At 47.2% G+C, this 27,017-nt stretch overlaps 1 protein-coding gene across 2 annotated transcripts in view; it reads left to right on the top strand.

The window, feature by feature from the left end:
- The window catches only part of LOC119966198 (glycoprotein-N-acetylgalactosamine 3-beta-galactosyltransferase 1-like), a 72,407-nt gene that overhangs the window by 18,459 nt on the left and 26,931 nt on the right, over positions 1 to 27,017 (top strand). For both annotated transcript variants that reach the window (XM_038797527.1, XM_038797526.1), the window contains exon 2: positions 14,021 to 14,266. In XM_038797527.1, coding sequence (XP_038653455.1) covers positions 14,038 to 14,266 — 229 coding nt within the window. In that variant the 5' untranslated portion in view covers positions 14,021 to 14,037. The remainder of the gene's footprint in view (positions 1 to 14,020; positions 14,267 to 27,017) is intronic.

Below are 27,017 nucleotides of genomic sequence, written 5' to 3'. Positions count from 1 at the left end.
CATGGACAGAGTGGATAGTCCGAAACTTTTTCCCCAAGGGGTGAGTCAATTGCTAGGGGACAGAATGTGAAAAGATCAAAGTTTTTAGAGGAGATGGGTGAGGGAAGTTTTTTTTACAGAGGGTAGTGGGTGCCTGGACCTTGCTGCCGGAGGAGGCGATGGAAGCAGATACAATAGTGATGTTTAATGGGTGTCTTGGCAAATACATGAATAGGATGGGAATAGAGGGATATGAACTTCGGAAGTGTACACGGTTAGGGGTTAGATGGGCAACATGCTCGGTGCAGGCGTTGAGGGCTGAATGGCTTGTTCCTGTGCTGCACTTTTCTTAGTTTTTTGTTCTCTTTGTTCTAACTTATGGGAACCAGAAAACATAACATCCTGTAACGCTATAAAAATCTATCGGTGGGCAGCACAGTGGCGCAGTGGTTAGCATTGCTGCGTCATGGCACCAAGGTCCCAGGTTCGGCCCCAGCTCTGGGTCACTGTCCATGTGGAGTTTCCACATTCTCTTCATATTTGCGTGGGTTTCGCCCCATAACCCAAAGATGTGCAGGGTAAATAGATTGGCCACACTAAATTGCCCCTTAATTGGAAAAAATGAATTGGGTACTCTAAATTTCTTTTTTTTTCAATCTATCAATCTCAGATTTTAAATTAACAAGTGATCTAGAGTCAATTGCTGCTTTGTGGAAAAAGTTCTAATATTTCTAATCTACCATTTTTGCATGTATTTAAGTGTTTTCTAATTTCACTTCTGAAAGGCCTTGCACTGTCTTTTACACTGTGCCCTTTTATCATAGCAACCGCACCCCCACCCCTAAAAGAAAAACAACAGATTTGACTCCTTTCTATCTACCATCTCTGCTTTCCTTAATATCATGAATGTTTTAATCAAATCACCTCTATTCAATTGTAGATATATAGTTGAGTTGGAATCCCCTATCCATTCTATAGCATAAAAGGCAATTTTCAAATGAACATTTGCCCCCAATTTGGTCAAACTTGAGACAGCTTAGTTATAATCCAATATTTTACACAACCTGCCTGCTCATTCCAAGTTAGTGTTTTTCTTTCCCCAGCATTCTCAAACTCCCACTGGCAATTTCACTCCTTTCTTTGTTTAGATTGACTATCATCAGGATGTGCCAAGTTGGATACCAGAAAAGTGAATCAATTACTCGCTAATTGTTTGCTTTCCAATTTTCTTTGTTAGTTTTTAGAGTTATTGCATATTAATGCTTATTTACTGGTACTGTCTTATGGATATTGTAAATAAATTTCATTAGAGCATCCTTCTAACTCATTCTAGTGAGGTTCCAAATAACTATTGTGCATGTGGGACATCATCTTCAGCACAATTCACTACCTCAATAAGAGAATAAAATATAAATAAAACATCTACATTACAATTAAGCTTTTCTACCTTCTTAACATCTCTGATGACCCAGTCACAAGTGTGAGACAAGTCTGTTTCAGTTAAGATAACGTGTGCAGTTTTAGGTACCTATTATAGAAACATTTTAAAGCTGTACAGAGTGTACAGCATAGCTTCATCAGAATGCCAAGAAATAGAAATTGCAGTTATGAGGAGAAACCTGAGAATCTAAGACTTGTTGTCTAGGGGGATAGGAGACTAAAATAGATTTTAAAATTATGAAGAGTTATGGCCTGAATAGGGAAAGATTATTTCAGTTTAAAATCTTCAACAGAGGAAAGAGAGAAAGGGGCATCACTATTTGAAGCATTTTGGATACTGGGCTATTGACAGTGGAATTAGCTAAAAAACTTTCTGTGCTGTGAACTTGCGTGTTTCCATCATTCCGACCGCTGCTTTTCAGTGGAGCAGTGGTCAAAGTGCTGGTTAGATTCAACATGTTTGCTTATGATGTGGCATCAGCATGGAGGTGTTCCAGATGCCACTTGTTACTTTGTGCATACACCCTGTTGAACTTGTGCAGAAGGTTTGTACAAGTTCAGCTGCATTATTTAAGCATGAACTGAAGGACAATTTACTTGGGTCACTTGACATAACTTGATCCCTACGATGCAGCATGTTTACCACAGTTGCGGTCTAGTTATTTAATACCACTAGCCATGCTGTTCCAGTACAGATACAACACTGGCATCTATCTAGCAATATGGAAAATTGCCCAGGTGTGCCCTGTACATAAAAAACAGGACAAATACAACCAAGACAATTACCACCCTATCAGTCTACTCTCCATCATCAGCAAAGTGATGGAAGGAGTCATCAACAGTGCTATCAAGCGGCACTTACTCAGCAATAACCTGCTCACAGACGCTCAGTTTGGGTTCCACCAGGGTCACTCAGCTCCTGACCTCATTACAGCCTTGGTTCAGACATGGACAAAGGAGCTGAATATCAGAGGCAAGGTGAGAGTGACTGCCCTTGACATCAAGGTAGCATTTTACCGCGTATGGAGCCTGAGCTAAACTGGAGTCAATGGGAATGGGGGAAAAACTCTCTGCTGGTTGGAGTCATACTTGGCACAAAGGAAGATGGTGGTGGCGGTTGGAGGTCAATCATCTCAACTCCAGGACATCACTGCAGAAGTTCTTTAGGGTAGTGTCCTAGGGGCAACCATCTCCAATTGCTTCATCAATGACGTCCCTTCCATGATGAGGTCAGAAGTGGGGATGTTCGACTCCTCAGATAATGAAGCAGTCCATGTCCGAATGCAGCAAGGCAATATCCAGGCTTGGTCTGGCAAGTGACAAGTTACATTCGCACCCACACAAGTGCCAGGCAATGACCATCTCATACAAGAGAGGATTGAACCGCCGTCCCTTGACATTCACTGGTATTACCATCGCTGAATGTCCCACAATCAATATCCTGGGAGTTACCATTGATCAGCAACTGAACTGGACTAGTCGCATTAATACTGTGGCTACCAGGGCAGGTCAAAGACTAGGAATCCTACGGTGAGTAAGTCACCTCCTGATGCTCCAAAACTGTCCACCATCTCCAAGGCACAAGTCAGGAGTGTAATGGAATACTCTCGCTTGCCTGGATGAATGCAGCTCCAGCACAAACTCAAGAAGCTGAACACCATTCAGGACAAAGCAGCCTGCTTGATTGTTTCCCTTCCACAAACATTCAAACCCTCCACCACTGACGAACAGTGGCAGCCATGTGTACCATCTACAGGATGCACTGCAGTAACTCAACAAGGCTCTTTAGATAACACCTCCCAAGCCCACGACCACTAACATTTAGAAGGACAAGTGCAGCAGATACCTGGCAACTCCACCACGTGGAGGTTCCCCTATAAGTCACTCACCACCCTGACTTGCCATGGTAGCACAGTGGTTAGCACTGTTGCTTCACAGCATCAGGGTCCCAGGTTCGATTCCTGGTTTGGATCACTGTCTGTGTCAAGTTTGCGCGTTGTTCTTGTGTCTGCGTGGGTTTCCTCTGGGTGCTCCGGTTTCCTCCCACAAGTCCCGGAAGATGTGGTTATTAGGTGAATTGAACATTCTGATTTCTCCCTCCGTGTACCCGAACAGGCGCCTGACTGTGGTGACTAGGGGATTTTCACAGTAACTTGATAATAATAAATGCTTATTGTCACAAGTAGGCTTCAATGAAGTTACTGTTAAAAGCCCCTAGTCTTCACATTCCGGCGCCTGTTTACCAAGGCTGGTATGGGAATTGAACCCGCTCGGCTAGCCTTGTTCTGCATTACAAACCAGCTGTAGCCCACTGTGCTAAACCAGCCCCTCATTACAGTGTTAATGTAAGCCTACTTGTGACAGTAATAAAGATTATAACTATTAACAAAATATATCGCTGCTCCTTCACTGTTGCTGGGGCAACATCCTGGAACTCCCTCCTTAATGGTACAGGGGGTGTAACCACCCCTCGAGGATTGCAGCTGCTCAAGAAGGCAACTCATCACCACCTTCTGAAGGGCAACTAGGGTTGGGCAATAAATGCTAGCCTAACCAGCGACGCCCACATCCCATACATTAATTTTTTTTTAAATTACACTTTTGAGTTCCAATGCTTTAATGATACAGAATGGCAGCAGAAAAAGAAAGAAAAGGCAGTAAATCTGGATCCCACTACCGTGCGCATGTCCTGCCTCATGTCACCAAAGATCTGTGGGTCGAGAATCATTCTGCTTAGTCACACGAAGACCCATGGCAGAAACCCCAAGTAGACATTATCCTTGAATAGAAGGTCAGCTGCTGTCAAGGACTGCACTGAGCCCTGTTAATAAATGTTGTCTCAATTACATTTGTTTGGCAATGTAGTACACTTTTGCTGATACTACAATGTAATTAAGGATAGATATATAATGACTCAACTGAAATAATGTTGCCAAGCTTGTTAGTTTGACAGCAAATGAAAACAAATCCAGCTCATGCATGATTAACCTGGGAAAATGTTCCCCGACAACCTGAAGCGACATCTAATGAAATGCAAGAAAGGACTGGAGATTCCAGTGAAGCCATGGCAAAGAAAGAGGCTGTATTTCAGGATTCAAATGGGAGGATCAAATATTTGTGTTCCCTAAGCAGTGTGCTAGGTTCCATCAAATTGGATGTAATTAATGGGTGCTGTGGACTTCCGGTGGCTGCGATGACGTAGGAAGCCACACATTTGGGAGCTCCCGTTTTAAATGGACTTTTCGGCTCTTTGTAGAGCCCAAAACTGAAATTTTTTGACGTCTCCCGGTGGGGGAAGGTGTGCTGAACGACTTTCCCCGCAGTCCATGACTCGAACTCGGAGTGGAAGGGGGGAAAAAATGGCAGCAGCTCCCCAGAAAAAAAGGGGGAAGGAATCCAAGATGGCAGCCGGAGGAGCTCCAGAGGAGTGGAGGCTGTGGGCCCAGGAGCAACAAGCTGCTCTCCTGCGCTGCTTCACAGACTTCAAGGCTGAGGTACTGAGCTCTCTGCAGGAAACAAACAGAAGGCTGTCGGAGATTCAGACCACCCAGGGTGCTGCCATCAAGGAGTTGCAGACGCAGGCCACCGAACGAGAGGAGGAGGCTGTGGTCCTCGTGAGTAAGGTGGAGGGGCACGAGGCACTCCACAAGAAGTGGCAGGAACGCTTCGAGGAGCTTGATCACCGCATGAGGCGGAAAAACCTGCGGATCTTGGGCCTTGCGGAGGGGCTGGAGGGGTCGGACCTGACAACCTACGTGGCTATAATGCTGAACTCGCTAGTGGGGGCCGGGTCTTTCCATCTGCCCTTGGAGATGGAGGGAGCGCACAGGGTGCTGGCCAGGAGGCCTAAGGAAAATGAACCCCCGCGTGCGGTGCTGGTGAGGTTCCACCGGTTCAGTGATCGGGAGTGTGTGCTGCGCTGGGCCAAGAAGGTGAAGAGCAGCAAGTGGGAGAATGGGGTAGTACGGATCTACCAGGATTGGAGTGCAGAGGTGGCTAAGCGGCGGTCCGGATTTAATCGGACGAAAGAGGTGCTTTACAGGCAAAAGATAAAGTCCGGAATGTTACAGCCTGCGCGCCTGTGGGTAACTTATTCGGACCGGCATTATTATTTCGATTCCCCGGAGGAGGCGTGGGCCTTCGTGCGGACGGAGAAACTGGACTTGAACTAGGGATTGGGGGTTGCGGGGTCGGTTGTAATATTTTAGTGCTGGATTCTACTGTTGCTGTGTTCTCTTTTTTTTTGTACGTTTGCAATTTTGATATGGTTATTTACGGGGGTGTTCTGCTATGTTTTTTTTGCTGTGGGGCATTGTTTGAGTTTTGTATCTTGCGGGGAGGGTCGGGAGGGGTTTGTTGTATTCTATGTCGGGTTGGGGGTATGGAGTGGGGCTGGTATTTGGGAGCTGCGTCAGAAGGGTGTGGTGGGGCAGTGCGAAAGCGCGGGCTTTCCTCTGGTTTCCCGCGCTGCGGGGCTGGGGGGCGGAGACGGTGACGGGGGAGGCGGGGCCTTAACTGGTTCTTTCCAGCGGTGCGTGGAGGAGGGATAGATTGGGGGATGATCCCACTTTGGGAGGGGTCAGGTTATTGGCGGGAGTTTCCGGGGTCAGCAGAAGTTAGCTGACCCACGAAAGTACAATGGAGGCTGGGAGGGTTCCTAGCCTGGGGGGGGAAGGGAGGGGGGAAAGGGGAATACCGGGTTGCGGCTGGTAGGGTCAAGAAGGGGCTGGGGGGGGGACAGAAGTGAGGTGGTGTCACTGTGGGGACTGGGTCGGGCAGGGGGTGCGGGCCTTGGGCGGGCCTTGGGCGGGCAGTTGACGGGTTATGGCTAGTCGACGGGGGAGGGGCGCGGGACACCCTCTGATCCGGTTGGTCACCTGGAATGCGAGAGCGTTGAATGGGCCGGTGAAGCAGTCGAGGGTACTGGCTCATCTGAAGGGGCTAAAGGCAGATGTGGCAATGCTTCAGGAGACCCCACCTGAAGGTGGCGGACCAGGTCCGCCTGAGGAAGGGATGGGTGGGGCAGGTTTTCCACTCTGGGTTGGATGTGAAGAACCGGGGAGTGGCAATTCTGGTGGGGAAAAATGTGTTGTTTGAGGCATCGGAGGTGGTGGCGGATAAGGGGGGTAGGTATGTTATGGTTAGGGGCAGGCTACAAGGAGAGAAGGTGGTACTGGCTAGTGTGTATGCCCCAAATTGGGACGATGCGGGCTTTGAGGCGTATGTTGGGACGGGTCCCGGATCTGGAGGCGAGGGGTCTGATCATGGGGGGGGGGGGACTTTAATACGGTGTTGGATCCTTCACTGGATCGGTCCAGCTCTAGGACGGGTAGGAGGCAGGTGGCGGCCAAGGTACTGAGAGGGTTTATGGACCAGATGGGTGGGGTGGATCCATGGAGGTTTGTGAGGCCGAGGGCACGCGAGTACTCTTTCTTCTCCCACGTACATAGGGTCTACTCTCGGATAGACTTCTTCGTGGTGAGTAGGGGACTGATTCTGAGAGTGGAGGAGGCCGAGTATTCGGCCATTGCAATCTCCGACCACGCTCCGCATTGGATAGAGTTGGAGATGGGGGAGGTGCAGGACCAGCGCCCGTTGTGGCGGTTGGATGTGGGGTTGTTGGCGGAGGAGGAGGTGTGTAGGAGGGTCCGGGCAAGTATTGAGGGGTACCTCGAGGTGAATGATACGGGGGAGGTTCAGGTGGGGATGGTCTGGGAAGCCCTGAAGGCAGTGATTCGTGGGGAGCTGATATCCATCCGGGCACACAGGGAGAGGAGTGAGAGGGATAGACTGGTGGGAAAGATGCTGGAGGTAGACAGGAGGTATGCAGAGGCACCAGAGGAGGGACTGTTGGGAGAAGAGGCGCAGCCTGCAGGCTAAATTTGATTTGCTGACCACTAGAAAGGCGGAGGCACAGTGGAGGAAGGCACAAGGGGCAGTGTACGAACATAGTGAAAAGGCGAGTAGGATGCTGGCTCATCAGCTCCGCAAGCGGGATGCGGCTAAGGAAATTGCTGAAGTGAGAGACAAGAGTGGGAATGTGGTGCGGAAGGGGGTAGAGGTGAATGAGGTCTTCAAGGCATTTTACGGGGAGCTGTAACGGTCGGAGCCAATGGGGGAGAGGAGGGAAATGAAGAGGTTCCTCGACGGGCTTCCTTTCCCGAAGGTGGAGGGGTTGGGTGCGCCGATTGAGCTGGAGGAGCTAGTTAAGGGGATCTGGCAGATGCAGTCAGGGAAGGCACCAGGGCCGGATGGGTTCCCGGTGGAATTTTATAAAAAGTTTGTGGATCTAGTGGGCCCCTTGCTGGTGCGGACACTCAATGAAGTGTGGGAAGGGGGGAAACAGGGGGCTTGATGGAGGCTCCACTGGGTGGCAATCATCGGTTCATCCCGGAGAACAAAGATGGGGGATTTAGGGGGTGGCAAAGGGCGGGCATTAATAAATTGAGGGACCTGTTCCGATACTTGCAGGTAAATGCTTTTGCTAGGCGACAGGTAGAGGGATTCCCTCTGCTGCCCTCGCGGGGGACGATGGACAGAGTGCTTTCGGGGGTGTGGGTCGGAGAGGGGAAGGTGTCTGACATCTATAAGGTAATGCAGGAGGTGGAGGAGTCGTCAGTGGAGGAGCTGAAGGCTAAATGGGAGGAGAAACTCGGGGAGCAGATAGAGGACGGGACTTGGGCGGATGCCCTGGAGAGAGTCAACTCTTCCTCCTCATGTGCGAGGCTTAGTCTCATCCAATTTAAGGTGCTGCACCGGGCCCACATGTCCGGGACTAGGATGAGTAGGTTCTTTGGGGGTGAGGATGGGTGCACCAGATGTTCGGGGAGTCCAGCGAACCACGCCCATATGTTCTGGGCATGCCCAGCACTGGAAGAATTCTGGAAGGGGGTGGCGGGGACGGTGTCGAGGGTGGTTGGATCCAGGGTCAAACCAGGGTGGGGACTCGCGATTTTTGGAGTTGCGGTAGAGCCGGGAGTGCAGGAGGTGAAAGAGTGCGGTGTCCTGGCCTTTGCGTCCCTAGTAGCCCGTCGAAGGATTCTGCTGCAGTGGAAGGATGCAAGGCCCCCAAGTGTGGAGACCTGAATCAGTGACATGGCGGGATTTATAAAACTGGAACGGGGCAAATTTGCCCTGAGAGGATCAATACAAGGGTTCTATAAACGATGGCAGCCTTTTCTGGACTTCCTGGCTCAAAGATAGGTATCTTGGTCAATAGCAGCAGCAACCCGGTGGGGGGTGTTCCTTATTGTAGTGTCTATTCTGTAACTTTATATTGTGTTAATTTGCATTGTTGTTAAAATGCTGTGTTGTTCATGGAGGTGGGGCATATGTTTATGATTGTTAATATTATTGTTATTTTTGGTATTTTACTAAGGTGCGTTATTGTTGTATAAATTCAAAATTTTTCAATAAAAATTATTTCAAAAAAAAAAAATTAATGGGTGCTGTGGACTAGTGAAGAAGATTATATAAGATAACAGGATCTTGAGCAATTGGCCCAGTGGGCCGATGAATGGCAGACTAAGTATAATTTGGATAAATGTGAGGTGATGCATTTTGGTCGATCAAATCAGGGCAAATCATTTAATGGTAGGGAGTTGGGGAGAGTTACAGAACAATGAGATCTAGGGGTACAGGTTCATATCTCCTTGAAGGTGGAGTCGCAGGTGGACAGGGTGGTGAAGAAGGCATTCAGCATGCAGGTTTTATTGGCCAGAATATTGAATACAGTAGTTGGGACGTCTTGTTGAAGTTGTACAAACAAGTTGTTCAGACAAGTTACAATTTGGAGAGTTCTGACTCTGTACAAAATCTTATTTATATTATGGGAGTAACGTTCAATGAACTAAATTTTCAATATGATTTTGCTTCTATTCAATAATCATTCTGTTTTTAGCCTCATACAGTTCAAGGTGCTGCATGGGGCCCACATGACTGGGACGAGGATGAGTAGGTTTTCCGGGGGCGAAGACAGGTGTGTGCTAGGTGCTCGGGGAGCCCAGCGAACCACGTCCATATGTTTTGGGCGTGCCCAGCGCTGGGGGAGTTTTGGAAGGGGGTAGCAAGGACGGTGTCGAGGGTGGTGGGGTCCAGGGTCAAGCCAGGCTGGGGACTCGCAATTTTTGGGGTTGCAGTGGAGCCGGGAGTGCAGGAGGCGAAAGAGGCCAGTGTTCTGGCCTTTGCGTCCCTAGTAGCCTGGCGGTGATCTTGCTCCAATGGAAGGATGCGAGGCCCCTAAGCGTGGAGGCCTGGATCAATGATATGGTGGGGTTCATTAAATTGGAGAAGGTGAAATTTGCCCTGAGGGGATCAGTACAAGGGTTCTTTAGGCGGTGGTAGCCTTTTCTGGACTTCCTGGCGAACGGTAGGGAAATAGGCCGGCAGCAGCAGCAACCCGGGGCGGGGGGGGGGGGGGGGGGGGGGGGTGTTTGGTTCGGTGGGAGGGAGAACTGTGTACATGGGTTTGTGGGATACGTGGCTGGTGTTATCTTTCCCTTTGTTGTTTGGGTGTTTTTTTGTTCTTTTTGTTTGCAGTTGCTTTTGAAGTTGGGTGGGTGTTGTTCTTGGGTTTCTACCGCGGTTGTTCTGTTAATATTGTTGTGGTGTTTATATTTTGTAAAAATCTTAATAAAAATTATTTAAAAAAATAAAATAAAATAATCATTCTGTTTTATACTGTGGAACACGTTTGGTCACTCCAGCACAATGGTGTTTGCATATATTTTTTATTTGTTCATGGGGCGTGGACACTATTTTATCAGCGTGAGAATAATCTACCAGTGCTTTTCTTAACCCCCATCTTCACAAACATATATGCTTCCCTGTTTGAAGTGCTTCCCCTCAAAGCACTGGTGTAATCATAGACATAGAATTTACGGTGCAGAAAGAAGCCATTCGGCCCATCGAATCTGCAATGTGATCATAGAATCCTACAGTACAGAAGGAGCCCTCGGTCCATTGAGTCTGCATCAACCCTCCGAAAGAGCGCCCTCCCATTCCCATAACCTAACCTACACATCTTTGAACACTAAGGGGCAATTTATAACATGGCCAATCCACCTAACCTGCACATCTTTGAACCGTGGGAGGAAACTGGAGCACCCGAGGAAACCCCCGCAGACGCTGGGAGAGCGTGCAAACTCCACAGTCACCCAAGGCCGTAATTGAACCTGGAATTGGCCGCTATGAGGCAGCAATGCTAACTACTGTGCCACTTTGCTGCCCGAATAAGCAAATAGACTTTTAACTAATTTACCTTTTCCTAATTCTGTCCTTCACCCGTCATAAACTTGGATTCATTCAAAACTTTGCTGTCTGTTTCCTAAGTTGCACCAAGTCTCGTTTATCCATACTGACAAACATTTGCTCCTGATCCAGCAGTGTGTTGATTTTAAAATTTGATCCTTGTTTTCAAATCCCTCCATATTCTATCTCTGTAACCGCCTTCAGCCATATCACCCACCAGGATCTCTGCACACCTCAAGCTGTGGCCTCTTGCACATTCCTAATTGTTGCTCCATCATTGGTGGTTGTGCCTTCGTTTGTCTGGGTTCAAGGCCCTTTAATTCCCTCTTTACACCTCTCTAACTCTGTACTTCATCAACTTTTAAATCACTTTTTAAAAACGTACTTCTTTGATCAAAGTTTTAGTCACCTTTAGTGTCCTTCCTAATATATCCATATGTGGCTTCATACCAAGCTTTGTTTGATAATACTCCAGTGAAGCACCTTGGGACATTTTACCATGTTAAAAGGATATTATTATTTTTTGCCTCTGGTGCCGGGAAGTCATGTTAAAATGTGGTTTTGCAATTTGCTAGTTCAGGGTCCTTGTTTCAGGCAATGGTAGTATTATTGTTAACTGACTCTTCAACATGGATCGTAATTTTTGCACTGTTTTTAAGAGACCTAATCGCATTTTTGTTTAAAAATTATATTTTCATTAAATTTGCTTTTTTTATGTACTTGCAACCTTCCAGTTGTTTTCTCTACTCTTGAAATGCTGGATGGAATTCTCCCATCCCGTCCACAGGCGGGATTGAGAATCCAGCAGGAACCAAAAAGCCAATAATCCTCCAACGTAAATTCTCCCAAGGCAGGTTAATGGCTGGTCGGTCTTCCATGCTGACTGGTGGCATGAATGCAATTTGCACTCATTTGCAGCTCATGAATGCTATGCGAATAACTACCTGCCGACATCCTGTCGTGCCTTTATATCTTGTGTTACCGAGCACAGGATAACAAACCCCGGGGAGAGTGTCGGGTGGCAGAGGTTCACTGTGTCCTCATCCGCCCACTCCCTGCTGCTGGGAGCACCTGTCTCCCAGGAAGCTCCCATCCCGGCCCCGCATCCTCGCTTCAGGGCTGAGAGCAGTACCTGCTGCGGCTGGAGGAGCCATTGCTGTTGCTGCTTCCTCCCCCCATCCATCGATAATAAGCCCCTCTTGCAGGAGAGGCCGCCCACATACATCACAGTGCCAGAGGGGGCTATGGCCATGGCCAGACCTACGAGAGCATCCCGTCCACGGATACCAGCCTCCACTGTACTCTTACCCAGCCTCAGGATATGTATCTGCTGCCCCTGCAGGTATCCAGCCCCTGTCTGTCCAGGGCTGAGCTACTCGAGCACTTGCACTATCATCCAGCTCAGCTTCCATTGTAGTGGTGGGTGGCTGTCCAGTTTGCAGGGTTGGCGTTCTGGAAGATGACATCACTTTCCCTGGGGGTGCTGTGTGCAACATTATTCTTTCCAATTGGGATCCTATTTTGCTTGGACTGCGATAGCAGAGCTACCCAGATTGTGAGCCAGATTTGGCTAAGTGGCTCAAGTGATCAGCCGACCTGTGGCCAAAATGTAAATAATTTTTTACTGTAAATTCTCCACCATTGTGTATAAACTACGGATGACTTGCCTTCATTCTGTGATTTAGTTTGATAAAAATTGAGATGTAATCTTTAAAAAGAAAGCATGACAATTGAATTCCTGCAAATGACTATAATACTGATTTCCCCCATCACCACCATAAAGTTGAAATGTACAGGCAAAAGAAATAGATTCTTTACCTTATTGGTTCCTTGAATTACAACTCAAAATGCTACAGTTAAACTTGCAGCCCGGAAAAAAAAATTACTACACCTGAGGTTGTGGAGTACAGGGGATTCCTCCCTGCTGATGCCACAGACCAGTGTCTGTCTGGACAGGATTGCGCTGTGGGACTCCTGCAGCCACTGCAACTAAGGTCTGAAGTTCAACCAGAGGTTGAATGTGAGGTGAGGCAGGTGGGGTTGGCGTGACAAAAGATAAGAGTGGAGGCAATGTGGAAGGAGGCCTGTGCATGGAGTGAGGTGGGGGGCTCATAATGACAGACAAAGGGGCAAGAAGATGGGCGAAGACGACGAAGGGGAGAGAAGCTGTCCTCGCAAGGCTGTATAAAAAAAGCTCACGAACAAGGGGAGGGTTAAAGGGAGACCACATTGTTTTCTGAAACGGCATTTATGAAGACTCTATAGGTGGCAGATAGAGGCCCAAATGGGGCATGGGCATGGGGGGTGTGTGGGTTGAATCAAGACTGTTTCTTGAGGCTGATGACCTTTTCCCGCTGACATCCTGCACAGTCTGATGAAGACTGATGACTGGGGATGCTATGAGCGTGCTGGACTGGTATTTAAATATGACACTGGGACCTTCAAACTCGCCATCTGACAGTGGGTAGACAAATCAGCTGCCAGCCCACCAGGTGACGTGGGGAACTCGCCTGTGCATAATTAATAAGATTCCAAGCGCAGAAACTGACATGGGATCCCACCATTCTGACTGGTGGAAAAGGTGCAGCCAGATCTGCCTGCCACTACACTTGGTCGCAAAAATGGAGAATTTCATTTGCTGACTTGTGGTTGATTATCATTCCATAGATGCGAACAACAGTCCAACATGTCCATTCTTCATGTTTAATGTTAGATGTTGCTTCGTTACCCCATTGGGAATTATCCAGCCAAGTCTGATCAAGTCATTCAGTTCCCACGCAGACACAGCAGGGGTAATGTTCTATTCCTGAGCCTTTGAATGTGAGGATGATTATGGTCCCTATGTCAGTGTCCAAACTGAGAGCAACCAACTCTCCACAGACCAAAGATCGGACTTTTTTTTGTTCATGAGATGCAGGTGTCACTGGCTAGGTCAGCATTTATTGCACATCCCTAATTTCCCTTCAGACTTGTAAGAACAGTAGAGAAAATTCTCACGTTAATGTTCTTCTATAAAATGACTTGTTTTTCAACAATAGAAACTGCTGGACTTTGTGCTTAATAAGTTCAAAATGCTTAAACAAATCCCCCCCACCACCACCACCAGTGTTTAGCAATATATTCTAACCGCCTTCCTTGTCCTGGGTTTGAAAAAAATATATAGAATTAAATACATCAGTAAAGAAACATGCAACTTCAACACAAATTGAAGGATGAAGATTTCAGTGATTCATTTTGAATGTTTTGATGAATAAAAGAAACCAAACTCTTGATTGGCTGTTCACATTTGAAAATTGCCCTGTAATGAAATATGCAATCTATTTATGGTGACGCTCTTTTTCTTTTTCACTAGCACATTACTGCTTGGAAATGGCAGTGAGACGGTCTGTAATTTCTCTGCTCATGTTTTGCTGTGGGCTGGGATTAGGATTTGTCATCTGCCATCTAGCGATTAATGCAATCAATAAGGAAGCACCCCTGCACAGCCATCTGCTTTTCAATGACCCTCATGGCCACTTGGAGGACTCTCACCACCACCAGCCCCATCAACATCTTCAAGGGGAGATGAACTTTAATGCTGACATCAGTCAACATAAAGGTATCTTTCTAATTTTATGTAATACTGGTGGTTACATTGATACTTAAACCCTGATAAAGCTATATTGATATGTAATGAGAAATAATAAGATAGTTGTGACAACAGATACTATTACATATTGGAGAAGTTCAAGTTTTTTTTCTATCTGAGACACAAGCAGAGGGATTCTCCAGCGGGATCCTCCGCTTCACCGGCAGCGCGCTCACATCTACAAATTTCCTGACAGCATGGTGGTGGCCACAATGGGGCACCCCATTGGCTGGCTGCCAGGATGGAGGATCCTACTGCCGGCACGGACTCGCTACGCCAGAAAACGGGTCTGGTGGGATGGAGAATCCTGCCTAAGATCTTTCAAACATTTTGAATCTCACTTTGTTAATATAAAGTGTTATGACCCCAGTTGATGTTACTACTGAACGGGAAGGTCCGAGAATGGCTCAAAAGACCGTACCTTTTACTTTTTTTCCCCCGAAAACATGGATGAACAGTCACAGGACTGCCAATTAGCATTTAACATGAAACAAAACATTTATTAAACATGAAATGTTTGATTACAATACTCCTTCATTCCCACTTACCTTCACAAATGTACACAGATTATAAGCATAACACAGGTTACAAAATATCTCTTTAGCTAAAAGGTTTTTAGTAAACACACATTCCCTGTAACCCAACGGGGCAACTGTGGTCAGACAACTCATTCTGAAACCAAGTTGGCAGATGTCACTCAATCAATCTTCTGTGGCTTTCTCCTCCAATCCACTCCAGATGATTATTGTACTGTGAGACTGTGAGCCTACTGATTTCAGTGGACTTCAGCTTTCATCTTGAGTGTTTCCAAACCCCAAACTTGAACAGGCGCCTTAAATTTTCTTTCAAACAATGCCTTCCCCCAGCTGTTTTCAGCAAGGAAATACCTCTAGGTTTTCGAACTCTTCCTTCGGTATTCCTTTTCTTGACTAGCCAGGAGCGTTCAAACTTTCACACAGTAACTCAGGGAACCTGCCACCAATTGCTTAAACCTTTTTCTTCACAGTCTGTAGTAAGGTCTCACCAACCTAGGAGTGCTTCAGATATCACTGGCTAACTCCGCCAGGTCTGACTTATCTTTTTTTAAAAAATGTTTTTTTATTGAGTTTTCATATTTTATATCCAACAAATTACAAATTATTAGAGAAAAAAAAAACACGCAAAAATTGACATGTATATTTACAGGTAAGCATCTTCATAATAACAACTCTGGCCGCCCCCTTTAGCCGGCATACATATTTTACATTCCCCAATATGGCCGAGGCACATGTTTATAGGCATTTATTTACAGTTTGATTTTGGGCCTTAGCTAGCCATCAAACCCCCATAACGAACCCGTACCCCCCCCTGGGCTACCTTCCCCCGATTCCTGTCCATTTTCCCCTGATTCTTGGCCACCCGACTATTCTTCCTCTTGTACTCTTGTACGTTGGCAACAAACAGGTCCCGGAACAATTGCATGAATGGCTCCCACGTTCTGTGGAAGCCGTCGTCTGACCCTCGGATGGCGAATTTGATTTTCTCCATCTGGAGGGATTCCGAGAGGTCGGACAGCCAGTCTGCAGCTCTGGGCGGTGCTGCCAGCCAAACAGGATTCTACGGCGGGCGATCAGGGAGGCAAAGGCAAGGGCGTACGCCCTCCTCCCCAGGAATAGATCTGGCTGGTCTGAAACCTCGAAGACCGCCACTATCGGGCATGGCTCCACCCTCACCCCCACCACTTTGGACATAGCCTCGAAGAAGGCTGTCCAGTACTCCACAAGTCTGGGGCAAGACCAGAACATGTGGGCGTGGTTGGCCGGGCCTCTTTGTCACCGTTCACATCTGTCCTCCACCTCCGGGAAGAACCTACTCATACGGTTTCTCGTTAAGTGGGCTCTATGTACCACTTTTAGTTGCGTCAGGCTGAGCCTTGCGCACGTGGAGGTGGAGTTGACCCTATGCAGTGCTTTGTTCCAGAGTCCCCACCCTATCTCAATCCCCAGGTCGTCCTCCCATTTCATTCTTGTTGCGTCCAGTACGGTGTCGTCCTTTTCTACCAGTCGGTCATACATGTCGCTACAGTTCCCTTTCTCTAGGATACTTGCGTCCAGTAGGTCTTCCAGTAGTGTCTGTCGTGGCGGTTGTGGGTACGTCCTTGTCTCCTTTCGTAGGAAGTTTTTGAGCTGCAGGTACCGTAGCTCGTTCCCCCCAGCTAGCCGAAATTTCTCTGTCAGTTCGTCCAGTATTGCGATCCTGTCGTCCGTGTATAGGTCCCTGACTGTCAGTGTCCTCCCCGTCCTACCTCCACCTTTTGAAGGTGGCGTCAGTCAGTGCTGGTGTGAACCTATGGTTGTTGCAGATGGGAGCCTTGTCCGACATTTTGGTCAGGCCAAATTGCTGCCGCAGTTGGTTCCAGGATTGGAGGGTGGCTGTCACTACTGGGCTGCTGGAGTGTTTTTTGGGTGGGGATGGGAGTGCTGCCGTGGCGAGGGCCCGGAGGGAGGTCCCCATGCAGGAGGCCTCCTCCGCACGCACCCACTCGGCTTCTGGCTCCTGGATCCATCCCCTTACTCGCTCGGCTGTTGCCGCCCAGTGGTAGAATTGTAGATTCGGGAGGGCTAGCCCCCCCCTGGATTTTGTTTTTTGTAGGACCTTTGGGATCCTAGCATTTTACCCCCCCCCCCCCCCATATGAGCGCCATGATAAGTTTGTCCAGCACTTTGAAAAAGGCCTTGGGGATGTAGATCGGAATGGATCTAAACAGGAAGAGGAACCTGGGCAGTACGTTCATTTTGATCGTCTGGACTCTCCCCGCGAGGGAGGGTGGGAGTGTGTTCCATCTTTGCAGGTTCTTTTTTACTTCCTCCGTCAGGCTGGTGAGGTTCCATTTGTGGATCCCTTTCCAGTCATGGGCTATTTGGATCCCCAGGTAGCGGAATTTGTGTCGGGCTTGTTTGAATGGCAGCCCCTTTAGTGCTGCCCCCCCCCCTTTCTTGCGGTGTACTGGGAAGATCTCGCTTTTGCTCATGTTGAGTTTGTAACCCGAGAAGGCTCCAAACTCTTTCAGGAGCGCGATGATTCCGTCCATGCTGCTTTGTGGGTCCGAGATGTAGAGGAGCAGATCATCTGCATAGAGTGAAACTCTGTGCTCTCTGCCTCCCCTTCGGACCCCCCTCTAATTTTTTGCTGCCCTGAGCGCGATTGCTAGCGGTTCGATTGCTAGTGCGAACAGCAGCAGGGACAGTGGGCATCCTTGTCTAGTGCCCCTGTGCAGCTGGAAGTATTGGGAGTTGGTATTGTTGGTCCGTACACTCGCCATGGGAGCGTTGTATAGGAGCTTTACCCAAGCGGTGAACCCTGTTCCAAGCCCAAACCGCTCTGACTTTATCTTTAATGAACAATACCCAGTTCCAATGTCAGCCTGCCCCTCTTTTTTTATTTCAATCTTCCTGGAAATTTCTCTTCATTCTCTAGTTTCTAGAACTAACTGTCCTTGAGCTTCTGGACTTGCTTTGTTGGCCATTACTCCATGGTATGGTTTTCCTGCTTCGAACGGGCCTGTGAGAACTATCTTCTCTGTCACTATTAAGCTCCAACTACTGTTCTCCAACTATAACAGCTAAAACTAAACTCAAAGCCTCCCTACCCGAAAGGTGCTCTTGGTTGCTAAGTAATGGCTCGTTCTTTCTCCAAACTTGTGTTTTCTTTTCACATTGAAAGCACAATACAGGCACAGTTCGAACTGAAAATAAATCCTCCCATAGATGTAGACACCTTTGTTTAACATGAATCTAACTAGAGATTTATTCCTTGTTACACAAAAACGCCAAATTAAACTCACTTAAATCTATACTTTATTTCTAATATCCCACAATATAACCATAGTAAAACCACCTCTGCCTCCTGACAAAAATCATAATGCACTTACCAGAAACTCAAAAATTGAGTCATTTGAGCTTCTCCGCTAGGTATAATCCAATATCAGATGGGGCCATGGAAATGGTTGCGAAAACAAATGTTTTAACTAAAATCAACTAAAATTGTATTGGATTATTTTTGTTGTTGCTTCAAACCCATAGAAAAGGAACATACTGTGTATTAATACCCTCATCTCTTTTCCTTATGTCTTCCATCTGTGGGCAACAAAATTTCTGGTGATGTATATCTGAAAATGCCACCAGGCGGGGTTATAACGATGATCAATGCTACTTGTACCTCTTGACAAATGCATGATGTCTGTTACCAAGGCAACATTTTTGATAACTTAGAAGGCATCATTATTGTACTTGTTTAAAATGTTATCCTCAATTTTCCTCAAATCCTACTGCCAATTACCTTAAATATCTCAGAGAAATAGGTTCTTTTTATAAACCCTATCTAGGTCCCTTATTAAATCGTTCCTCAGCCTCCTCTATTCCCAAGAAAAGAACTGCAAGCCATCCAGTTTTCCTCACAGCTAAAGATTTCTAGTTCTGGTAACATCCTTGTAAATCTCCTTTGGCTCTCTGTTGTGTCAATGCTGCGAATTATAATGCACTGACCAGCACTGAATGCAGTAAAGCAGCTGGGGCCTAACTAATGTTGTATACAGATCTTGCATAATCTCCATGTTCTTATATGCAATGCTTCAGTTAATAAAACATAGCCCATGTGCCTTCTCAACTATGTTAACTACATGTCCTGCTACCTTTAGGTTAACGGGACTGCAATTCAATGCTCTTTCTGTTCCTTTGCACATCTCAGAATCCTACAATTTATTTTGCATTCTTTTGTTTTGTTTGCTCCCCCCAAATGTGTTTCAGTCACTTGCGCCCACCTTTTCCAAAAATACTGGAAAAGGAATCGAGAATCAGGGCTAATATACATAATTATAAGGACAAATGTAGGTGTGCATTACTGTTCTTATGGCGTGGATCTGGGTGGCGATGTGCTGAACAGTCGCATGAAAGATGGCTCGCCTGTGGAAACTTTTAGCTTTGGCACGTTGTAACCTGGAAATTGACCCCCCCCCCCCCTCCAATTCATCAATAAACAGAAAGGACAGCAAGAGCGGGAAGAGTCAGGAGAGAAAAGCATAGACGATGGACACGAGGAGCAAAGCAGAGCAGGACATAGAAAACCAGGAAGAATCGCCAATGGGGCTGCCGGCCCATCCACTGACTGGTCAGTGGATGGAACTCCTAGCACAGGAGCATCTAAAACTTGGGGACTAAGGCAACAAGGAGTACTACTTTAACAGGCTGGGAGAAGCAGATGAATTTCTGAAGAAGAACTGGCTGGGAAGACAGCAGTAAGGGACACACATGGACCACTAATTATTTTCTTTGTCTTTCCTTTTTCTTTCTATTTGGGATGTCTTTGGCACTCACTGGAATCACAACCTGCACGTCCTAAGAGGGGAAGGCAGAGGGACACCGAAGTGGGAAGGAGGGAGGGAGGAGAACAAAGCGGGCAAAAGCTAGGGCAGCACGGCAGCATAGTGGTTAGCACAATTGCTTCACAGCGCCAGGGTCCCAGGTTCAATTCCGGGCTTGGGTCACTGTCTGTATGGAGTGTGCATGTTCTCCCCATGAGTGCGTGGGTTTCCTACAGGTGCTCCAGTTTCCTTCCACAGTCCAAAGATATGCAGGTTAGGTGGGTTGGCCATGCTAAATTGCCCTTGGTGTCCAAAATTACCCTTGGTGTTGGGTGGGGTTACTGGGTTATAGGGATAGAGTGGAGGTGTGGGATTGGGTAGGGTGCTCTTTCCAAGAGCCGATGCAGACCCGATGGGCCGAATGATGACCTTCTGCACTGTAAATTTTATGAAATCTATGATAGGAGGAAATGCTCCTGGGGGAGGAAGGAGCCACCAGACTAGTGAGTATGTGAGTTCATGGAGGTAGGAAGAGAGGGGGAGCCATGGCGCAGCTCTCGAAAAGGAGGGAGCGCGCTCCTGGCTCTGTGTGGGGTTCTACCCCCTGGAGGGGATAGAACAACAGATCGGGAGAAGGGCAAGGGATGGAGTGACAGGCAAGGGGATCCCACAGGGGCACGGGAGATGGGGTCGGAGAGAGTAGCAGGGCTGTGGAGATGGTGTATAGACTGGGACGAGGGACAGATGGGGGAGGGTAGAATGCTGGTTACAAGTCATGCATGGCGACAGCTGGAACAAAGAAATCAACAGTGGCCATCTTGGATGGCCCCAAAACAAAGGGCATTTGACCCACTTTCCACTGGGAAAGCAGTGCACCAACTCCGCCAGACACGAGGGACTTTCTATGAACATGAGACAAGGCCAGCCACGTGCTGCCCACCAGATGAGAAAGCAGGCAGCCACGAGGGAGATAGTGCAGGTGAAAGGTAGAAACAGCAGACTAGCAATGATCCCAGATAAGATCAGCAAGGCATTTGTGACCTACTACCAGGGGCTGCACCCCTCTGAGCTCCTGGAGAGGGAATTGAAGATGAGACATACCAGTCATATGTGAGTAGAGAAAGCAGGAACTGGAAACACCACTAGAACTGGGGGAGGTCATGGAGAGTAACAACTCTCCATGACCTCCCCCAATTCTAGTGGTGTTTTTAGTTCCTGCTTTCTCTGAACACTGATCCCTAAAAAAGACACTGACCCATCTCACTCCTGAACACTAATCATCACCTTGGTGCCTCCCAGAATGTGAGGAGGGTGAGACGTCCCCGTTTTGGTTGTTGGGTACATAGCCATCGATGGCTTTTGACATCTTCTCGCAAAACGCCTTATTGGCGAGGAGGGCTGTGTCCAGCCTCTTTGGGGGGCCTCTGGATCAGCCCACTCCAACCTCACATCCACGCAGTGTTGACGCCAGAGGCCCTGCGAGGCGACTGGAGAGCAGCGTGCCCGAGGTAGTCACGGAAGATCAGATGGGCTTTCTCAAGGGAAGACAACTCGTGGCAAATATCAGACGCCTGCTGAATCTGATCATGACCCTACCAGGATGGAGACACCAGAAGTGTTATTCTCTCTGGATGAAGAGAAGGCCTTCGATAGAGTCAAATGGAGGTACCTCATGGAAGTGCCAGAACAGTTTGGGTTTGGACCAGGTTTGACTTTCTGATTGAAGCTACTGCACGGTTCTCCCATGGCGAGCGCAGGGCCAACATGGTAGCATTGTGGATAGCACAATTGCTTCACAGCTCCAGGGTCCCAGGTTCGATTCCGGCGTGGTTCACTGTCTGTGCGGAGTCTGCACGTTTTCCCCGTGTCTGCGTGGGTTTTCTCCGGGTGCTCCGGTTTCCTCCCACCGTCCAAAGATGTGTAGGTTAGGTGGATTGGCCATTATAAATTGCCCTTGGTGTCCAAAATTGCCCTTAGTGTTGGGTGGGGCCTTGGGTAGGGTGCTCTTTCCAAGAGCCAGTGCAGACTCGATGGGCCGAATGGCCTCCTGCACTGTAAATTCTATGAATCACCAGCTCTGAATACTTTTGGCTGCACGAGGCATGGATGTGCTTTATCCCCGCTACTATTTGCCCTGACAATTGAGCCACTAGCCATTGGTCTCAGATCAGCAAAGAGGTGGAGAACATCCAGAGAGCACAGAGTCTCACATAAGAACTTAAGAACTAGGAGCAGGAGGAGGCCATCTGGCCCATCGAGCCTGCTCCGCCATTCAATGAGACCATATGGTTAACCTTTTTTGGACTCAGCTCCACTTTCCGGCCCAAACACCATAGCCCTTAATCCCTTTATTCTTCAAATAACTATCTATCTTTATCTTAAAAACATTTAATGAAGGAGCCTCAACTGCTTCACTGGGCAAGGAATTCCATAGATTCACAACCCTTTGGGTGAAGAAGTTCCTCTTAAATTCAGTTCTAAATCTACTTCCCCTTATTTTGAGGCTATGCCCCCTAGTTCTGCTTTCACCCGCCAGTGGAAACAACCTACCCGCATCTATCCTATCTATTCCCTTCATAATTTTATATATTTCTATAAGATCCCCCCGCATCCTTCTAAATTCCAACGAGTACAGTCCCAGTCTACTCAACCTCTCCTCGTAATCCAACCCCTTCAGCTCTGGAATTAACCTACTGAATCTCCTCTGCACACCCTCCAGCGCCAGTACGTCCTTTCTCAGGCAAGGAGACCAAAACTGAACACAATACTCCAGTTGTGGCCTCACTAACGCCTTTATACAATTGCAGCATAACCTCCCTAGTCTTAAACTCCAATCCTCTGCACATTTTGCTTTACCACCCATCTTAGTGTCGTCTGCAAACTTGGACACATTGCACTTGGTCCCCAACTCCAAATCATCTATGTAAATTGTGAACAATTGTGGGCCCAACACTGAACCCTGAGGGACACCACTAGCTACTGATTGGCAACCAGAGAAACACTCATTAATCCCCACTCTTTGCTTTCTATTAATTAACCAATCCTCTATCCATGCTACTACTTTACCCTTAGTGCCATGCATCTTTATCTTATGCAGCAATCTTGTGTGGCACCTTGTCAAAAAATTTCTGGAAATCCAGATATACCACATCCATTGGCTCCCTGTTATCTACTGCACTGGTAATGCCCTCAAAAAATTCCACTGAATTAGTTAGGCACGACCTGCCCTTTATGAACCCATGCTGCATCTGCCCAATGGGACAATTTCCATCCAGATGCTTTGCTATTTCTTCCTTGATGATAGATACCAGCATCTTCCCTACTACCGAAGTTAAGCGAACTGGCCTATAATTACCCGCTTTCTGCCGATCGTTTTTAAACAGTGGCGTCACGTTTGCTAATTTCCAATCCGCCAGGACCACCCCAGAGTCTAGTGAATTTTGGTAAATTATCACTAGTGCATTTGCATTTTCCCTAGCCGTCTCTTTTAGCACTCTGGGATGCATTCCATCAGGGCCAGGAGGCTTGTCTACCTTTAGCCCCATTAGCTTGCCCATCACTACTTCCTTAGTGATAACAATCATCTCAAGGTCCTCAGCTGTCATACAAAGAACAAAGAAAATTACAGCACAGGAACAGGCCCTTCGGCCCACCCAGCCTGCGCCGATCCAGATCCTTTATCTAAACCTGTCTCCTATTTACCATGGTCTACTTCCCTCTGTTCCCGCCCATTCATATACCTGTCTAGATGTTTCTTAAATGATGCTATCGTGCCCGCCTCTACCACCTCCGCTGGTAAAGCGTTCCAGGCACCCACCACCCTCTGCGTAAAAAACTTTCCACGCATATCTCCCTTAAACTTTCCCCCTCTCACTTTGAAATCGTGACCCCTTGTAACACCCCCACTCTTGGGAAAAGCTTGTTGCTATCCACCCTGTCCATACCTCTCATAATTTTGTAGACCTCAATCAGGTCCCCCCTCAACCTCCGTCTTTCCAACGAAAACAATCCTAATCTACTCCACCTTTCTTCATAGCTAGCACCTTCCATACCAGGCAACATCCTGGTGAACCTCCTCTGCACCCTGTCCAAGGCATCCACATCCTTCTGGTAATGTGGCGACCAGAACTGCACGCAGTATTCCAAATGTGGCCGAACCAAAGTCCTATACAACTGTAACATGACCTGCCAACTCTTGTACTCAATACCCTGTCCAATGAAGGCAAGCATGCTGTATGCCCTCTTGACCACTCTATCAACCTGCGTTGCCACCTTCAGGGTACAATGGACCTGAACTCCCAGATCTCTCTGGACATCAATTTTCCCCAAGACCCTTCCTTTGACCATGTAGTCCGCTGTTGAATTTGATCTTCCAAATTGCATCACCTCGCATTTGCCTGGATTGAACTCCATCTGCCATTTCTCTGCCCAACTCTCCAATCTATCTATATTTTGTTGTATTCTCTGACAGTCCTCCTCGCTATCTGCAACTCCACCAATCTTAGTATCATCTGCAAACTTGGTAATCAGACCACCTATACCTTCCTCCAGGTCATTTATGTAGATCACAAACAACAGTGGTCCGAGCACGGATCCCTGTTGAACACCACTAGTCACCCTTCTCCATTTTGAGACACTCCCTTCCACCACTACTCTCTGTCTCCTGTTGCCCAGCCAGTTCTTTATCCATCTAGCTAGTACACCCTGAACCCCATACGACTTCACTTTTTCCATCAACCTGCCATGGGAAACCTTATCAAGCGCCTTAAACGTCCATGTATATGACATCTACAGCCCTTCCCTCCTCAATTAACTTTGTCACTTCCTCAAAGAATTCTATTAGGTTTGTAAGACATGACCTTCCCTGCACAAAACCATGCTGCCTATCACTGATAAGTCTATTTTCTTCCAGATGTGAATAGATCCTATCCCTCAGTATCTTCTCCAACAGTTTGCCTACCACTGACGTCAAGCTCACAGGTCTATAATTCCCTGGATTATCCCTGCTACCCTTCTTAAACAAAGGGACAACATTAGCAATTCTCCAGTCCTCCGGGACCTCACCCGTGCTCAAGGATGCTGCAAAGATACCTGTTAAGGCCCCAGCTATTTTGACCCTCGCTTCCCTCAGTAACCTGGGATAGATCCCATCCGGTCCTAGGGACTTGTCCACCTTAATGTCTTTTAGAATACCCAAAACTTCCCCCTTCCGTATGACAACTTGACCGAGAGTATTTAAACATCCATTTCCATCAGTCACTGACATGTTATTTGTGTCGTACACTGTGAAGACCAACCCAAAAAACCTGTTCAGTTCCTCAGCCATTTCCTCATCTCCATTAAATCTCCCTTCTCATCCTCTAAAGGACCAATATTTACCTTAGCCACTCTTTTTTGTTTTATATATTTGTAGAAACTTTTACTGTCTGTTTTTGTATTCTGAGCATGTTTACTCGCCTAATCTATCTTACTCTTTTATAGCTTTTTTAGTAGCTTTCTGTTGCCCCCTAAAGATTTCCCAGTCCTCCAGTCTCCCACTAATCTTTGCGACTTTGTATGCTCTTTCCTTCAATTTGATACTCTCCTTTATTTCCTTAGATATCCACGGTCGATTTTCCCTCTTTCTACCGCCCTTCCTTTTTGTTGGTATAAACCTTTGCTGAGCACTGTGAAAAATCGCTTGGAAGGTTCTCCACTGTTCCTCAACTGTTTCACCATAAAATCTTTGCTCCCAGTCTACTTTAGCTAGCTCTTCTCTCATCCCATTTTAATCTCATTTGTTTAAGCACAAAACACTTGTGTTTGATTTTACCTTCTCACCCTCCATCTGTATTTTAAATTCCACCATAATGTGATTGCTCCTTCCGAGAGGATCCCTAACTATGAGATCATTAATCAATCCTGTCTCATTACACAGGACCAGATCTAGGACCGCTTGTTCCCTCGTTGGTTCCATTACATACTGTTCTAGGAAACTATTGTGGATACATTCTATAAACACCTCCTCAAGGCTGCCTTGACCGACCTGGTTAAACCAATCGACATAGATTAAAATCCCCCATGATAACTGCTGTACCATTTCTACATGCATCAGTTATTTCTTTGTTTATGTTACTATTTGGTGGCCTTTCGACTACTCCTATCAGTGACTTTTTCGCCTTACTATTCCTGATTTCCACCCAAATGGATTCAACCTTATCCTTCATAGCACCGATGTCATCCCTTACTATTGCCCGGATGTCATCCTTAAATGACAGAGCTACACCACCTCCTTTACCATCCACTCTGTCCTTCCGAATAGTTTGATACCCTTGGATATTTAACTCCCAGTCATGACCAATCTTTAACCATGTTTCAGTAATGGCCACTAAATCATAGTCAGTCACGATGATTTACGGTATCAACTCAATTACCTTATTCTGAATACTACAAGCATTCAGGTAAAGTACATTTTTATGTTGGCTTTTATACCTCTGTTTTGAATCTTAACACCTTGATCAGTAACCTCTCCTAGTTATTTTTCCACTTAACGTTTCTCCTAATTTTCCTTGTCGTTGAACCCATATCTTCATGTAACAACCTGCCGTATCGCTTTCCATTATGTTTTTACTTCCCATTTTATTCCTTTTGGTATTACTGGGCCTATTCACTGAGCTCCCCTCAGTCACTGTCGCCCTTTTTGATTTTTGATTATGGCTTCTCTGCCTTACACTTTCCTCCTTACTGCCTGCTTTTTCTGTCCCTGTTTTCCGACTTCCTGCATCGGTTCCCATCCCCCTGCCACATTAGTTTAAACACTCCCCAACCGCTCTAGCAAATAGCCCCCCAAGGACATCAGTTCCAGTCCTGCCCAGGTGTAACCCGTCCAGTTTGTACAGGTCCCACCTCCCCCAGAACCGGTCCCAATACCCCAGGAATCTGAAACCCTCCCCCTGACACCATCCCTTCAGCCACGTATTCATCCTATATATCCTGTCATTTCTACTCTGTCTAGCACGTGGCACTGGTAGTAAACCTGAAATCACTATCTTCGAGGTCTGATTTCTTAACTTCCTTCCTAGCTCCCTGTATTCTGCTTTTAGGACCTCATCCCTTTTTTTAACCTATGTCGTTTGTACTGATGTGTACCACAACCACTAGCTGTTCACCCTCCCCCTCCAGAATGTCCTGTACCCACTCCGAGACATCCTTGACCCTAGCACCAGGGAGGCAACGTGCCATTTTGCGGCCGCAGAAACGCCTGTCTATTCCCCTAACAATTGAATCCCCTATAACTATTGCACTGTCACACTTATCACCCGTCCCCTCTGAAGCAGAACCAATTGTGGTGCCACAAGTTTGGCTGTTGCTGTTTTCCCCTGAGAGGCCATTCCCCTCAACAGT

This window comes from Scyliorhinus canicula, chromosome 5 (assembly GCF_902713615.1).
Source record: "Scyliorhinus canicula chromosome 5, sScyCan1.1, whole genome shotgun sequence".
Taxonomy (NCBI): Eukaryota; Metazoa; Chordata; class Chondrichthyes; order Carcharhiniformes; family Scyliorhinidae; genus Scyliorhinus; species Scyliorhinus canicula.
This window is presented reverse-complemented; position numbering and strand designations above follow the sequence as displayed.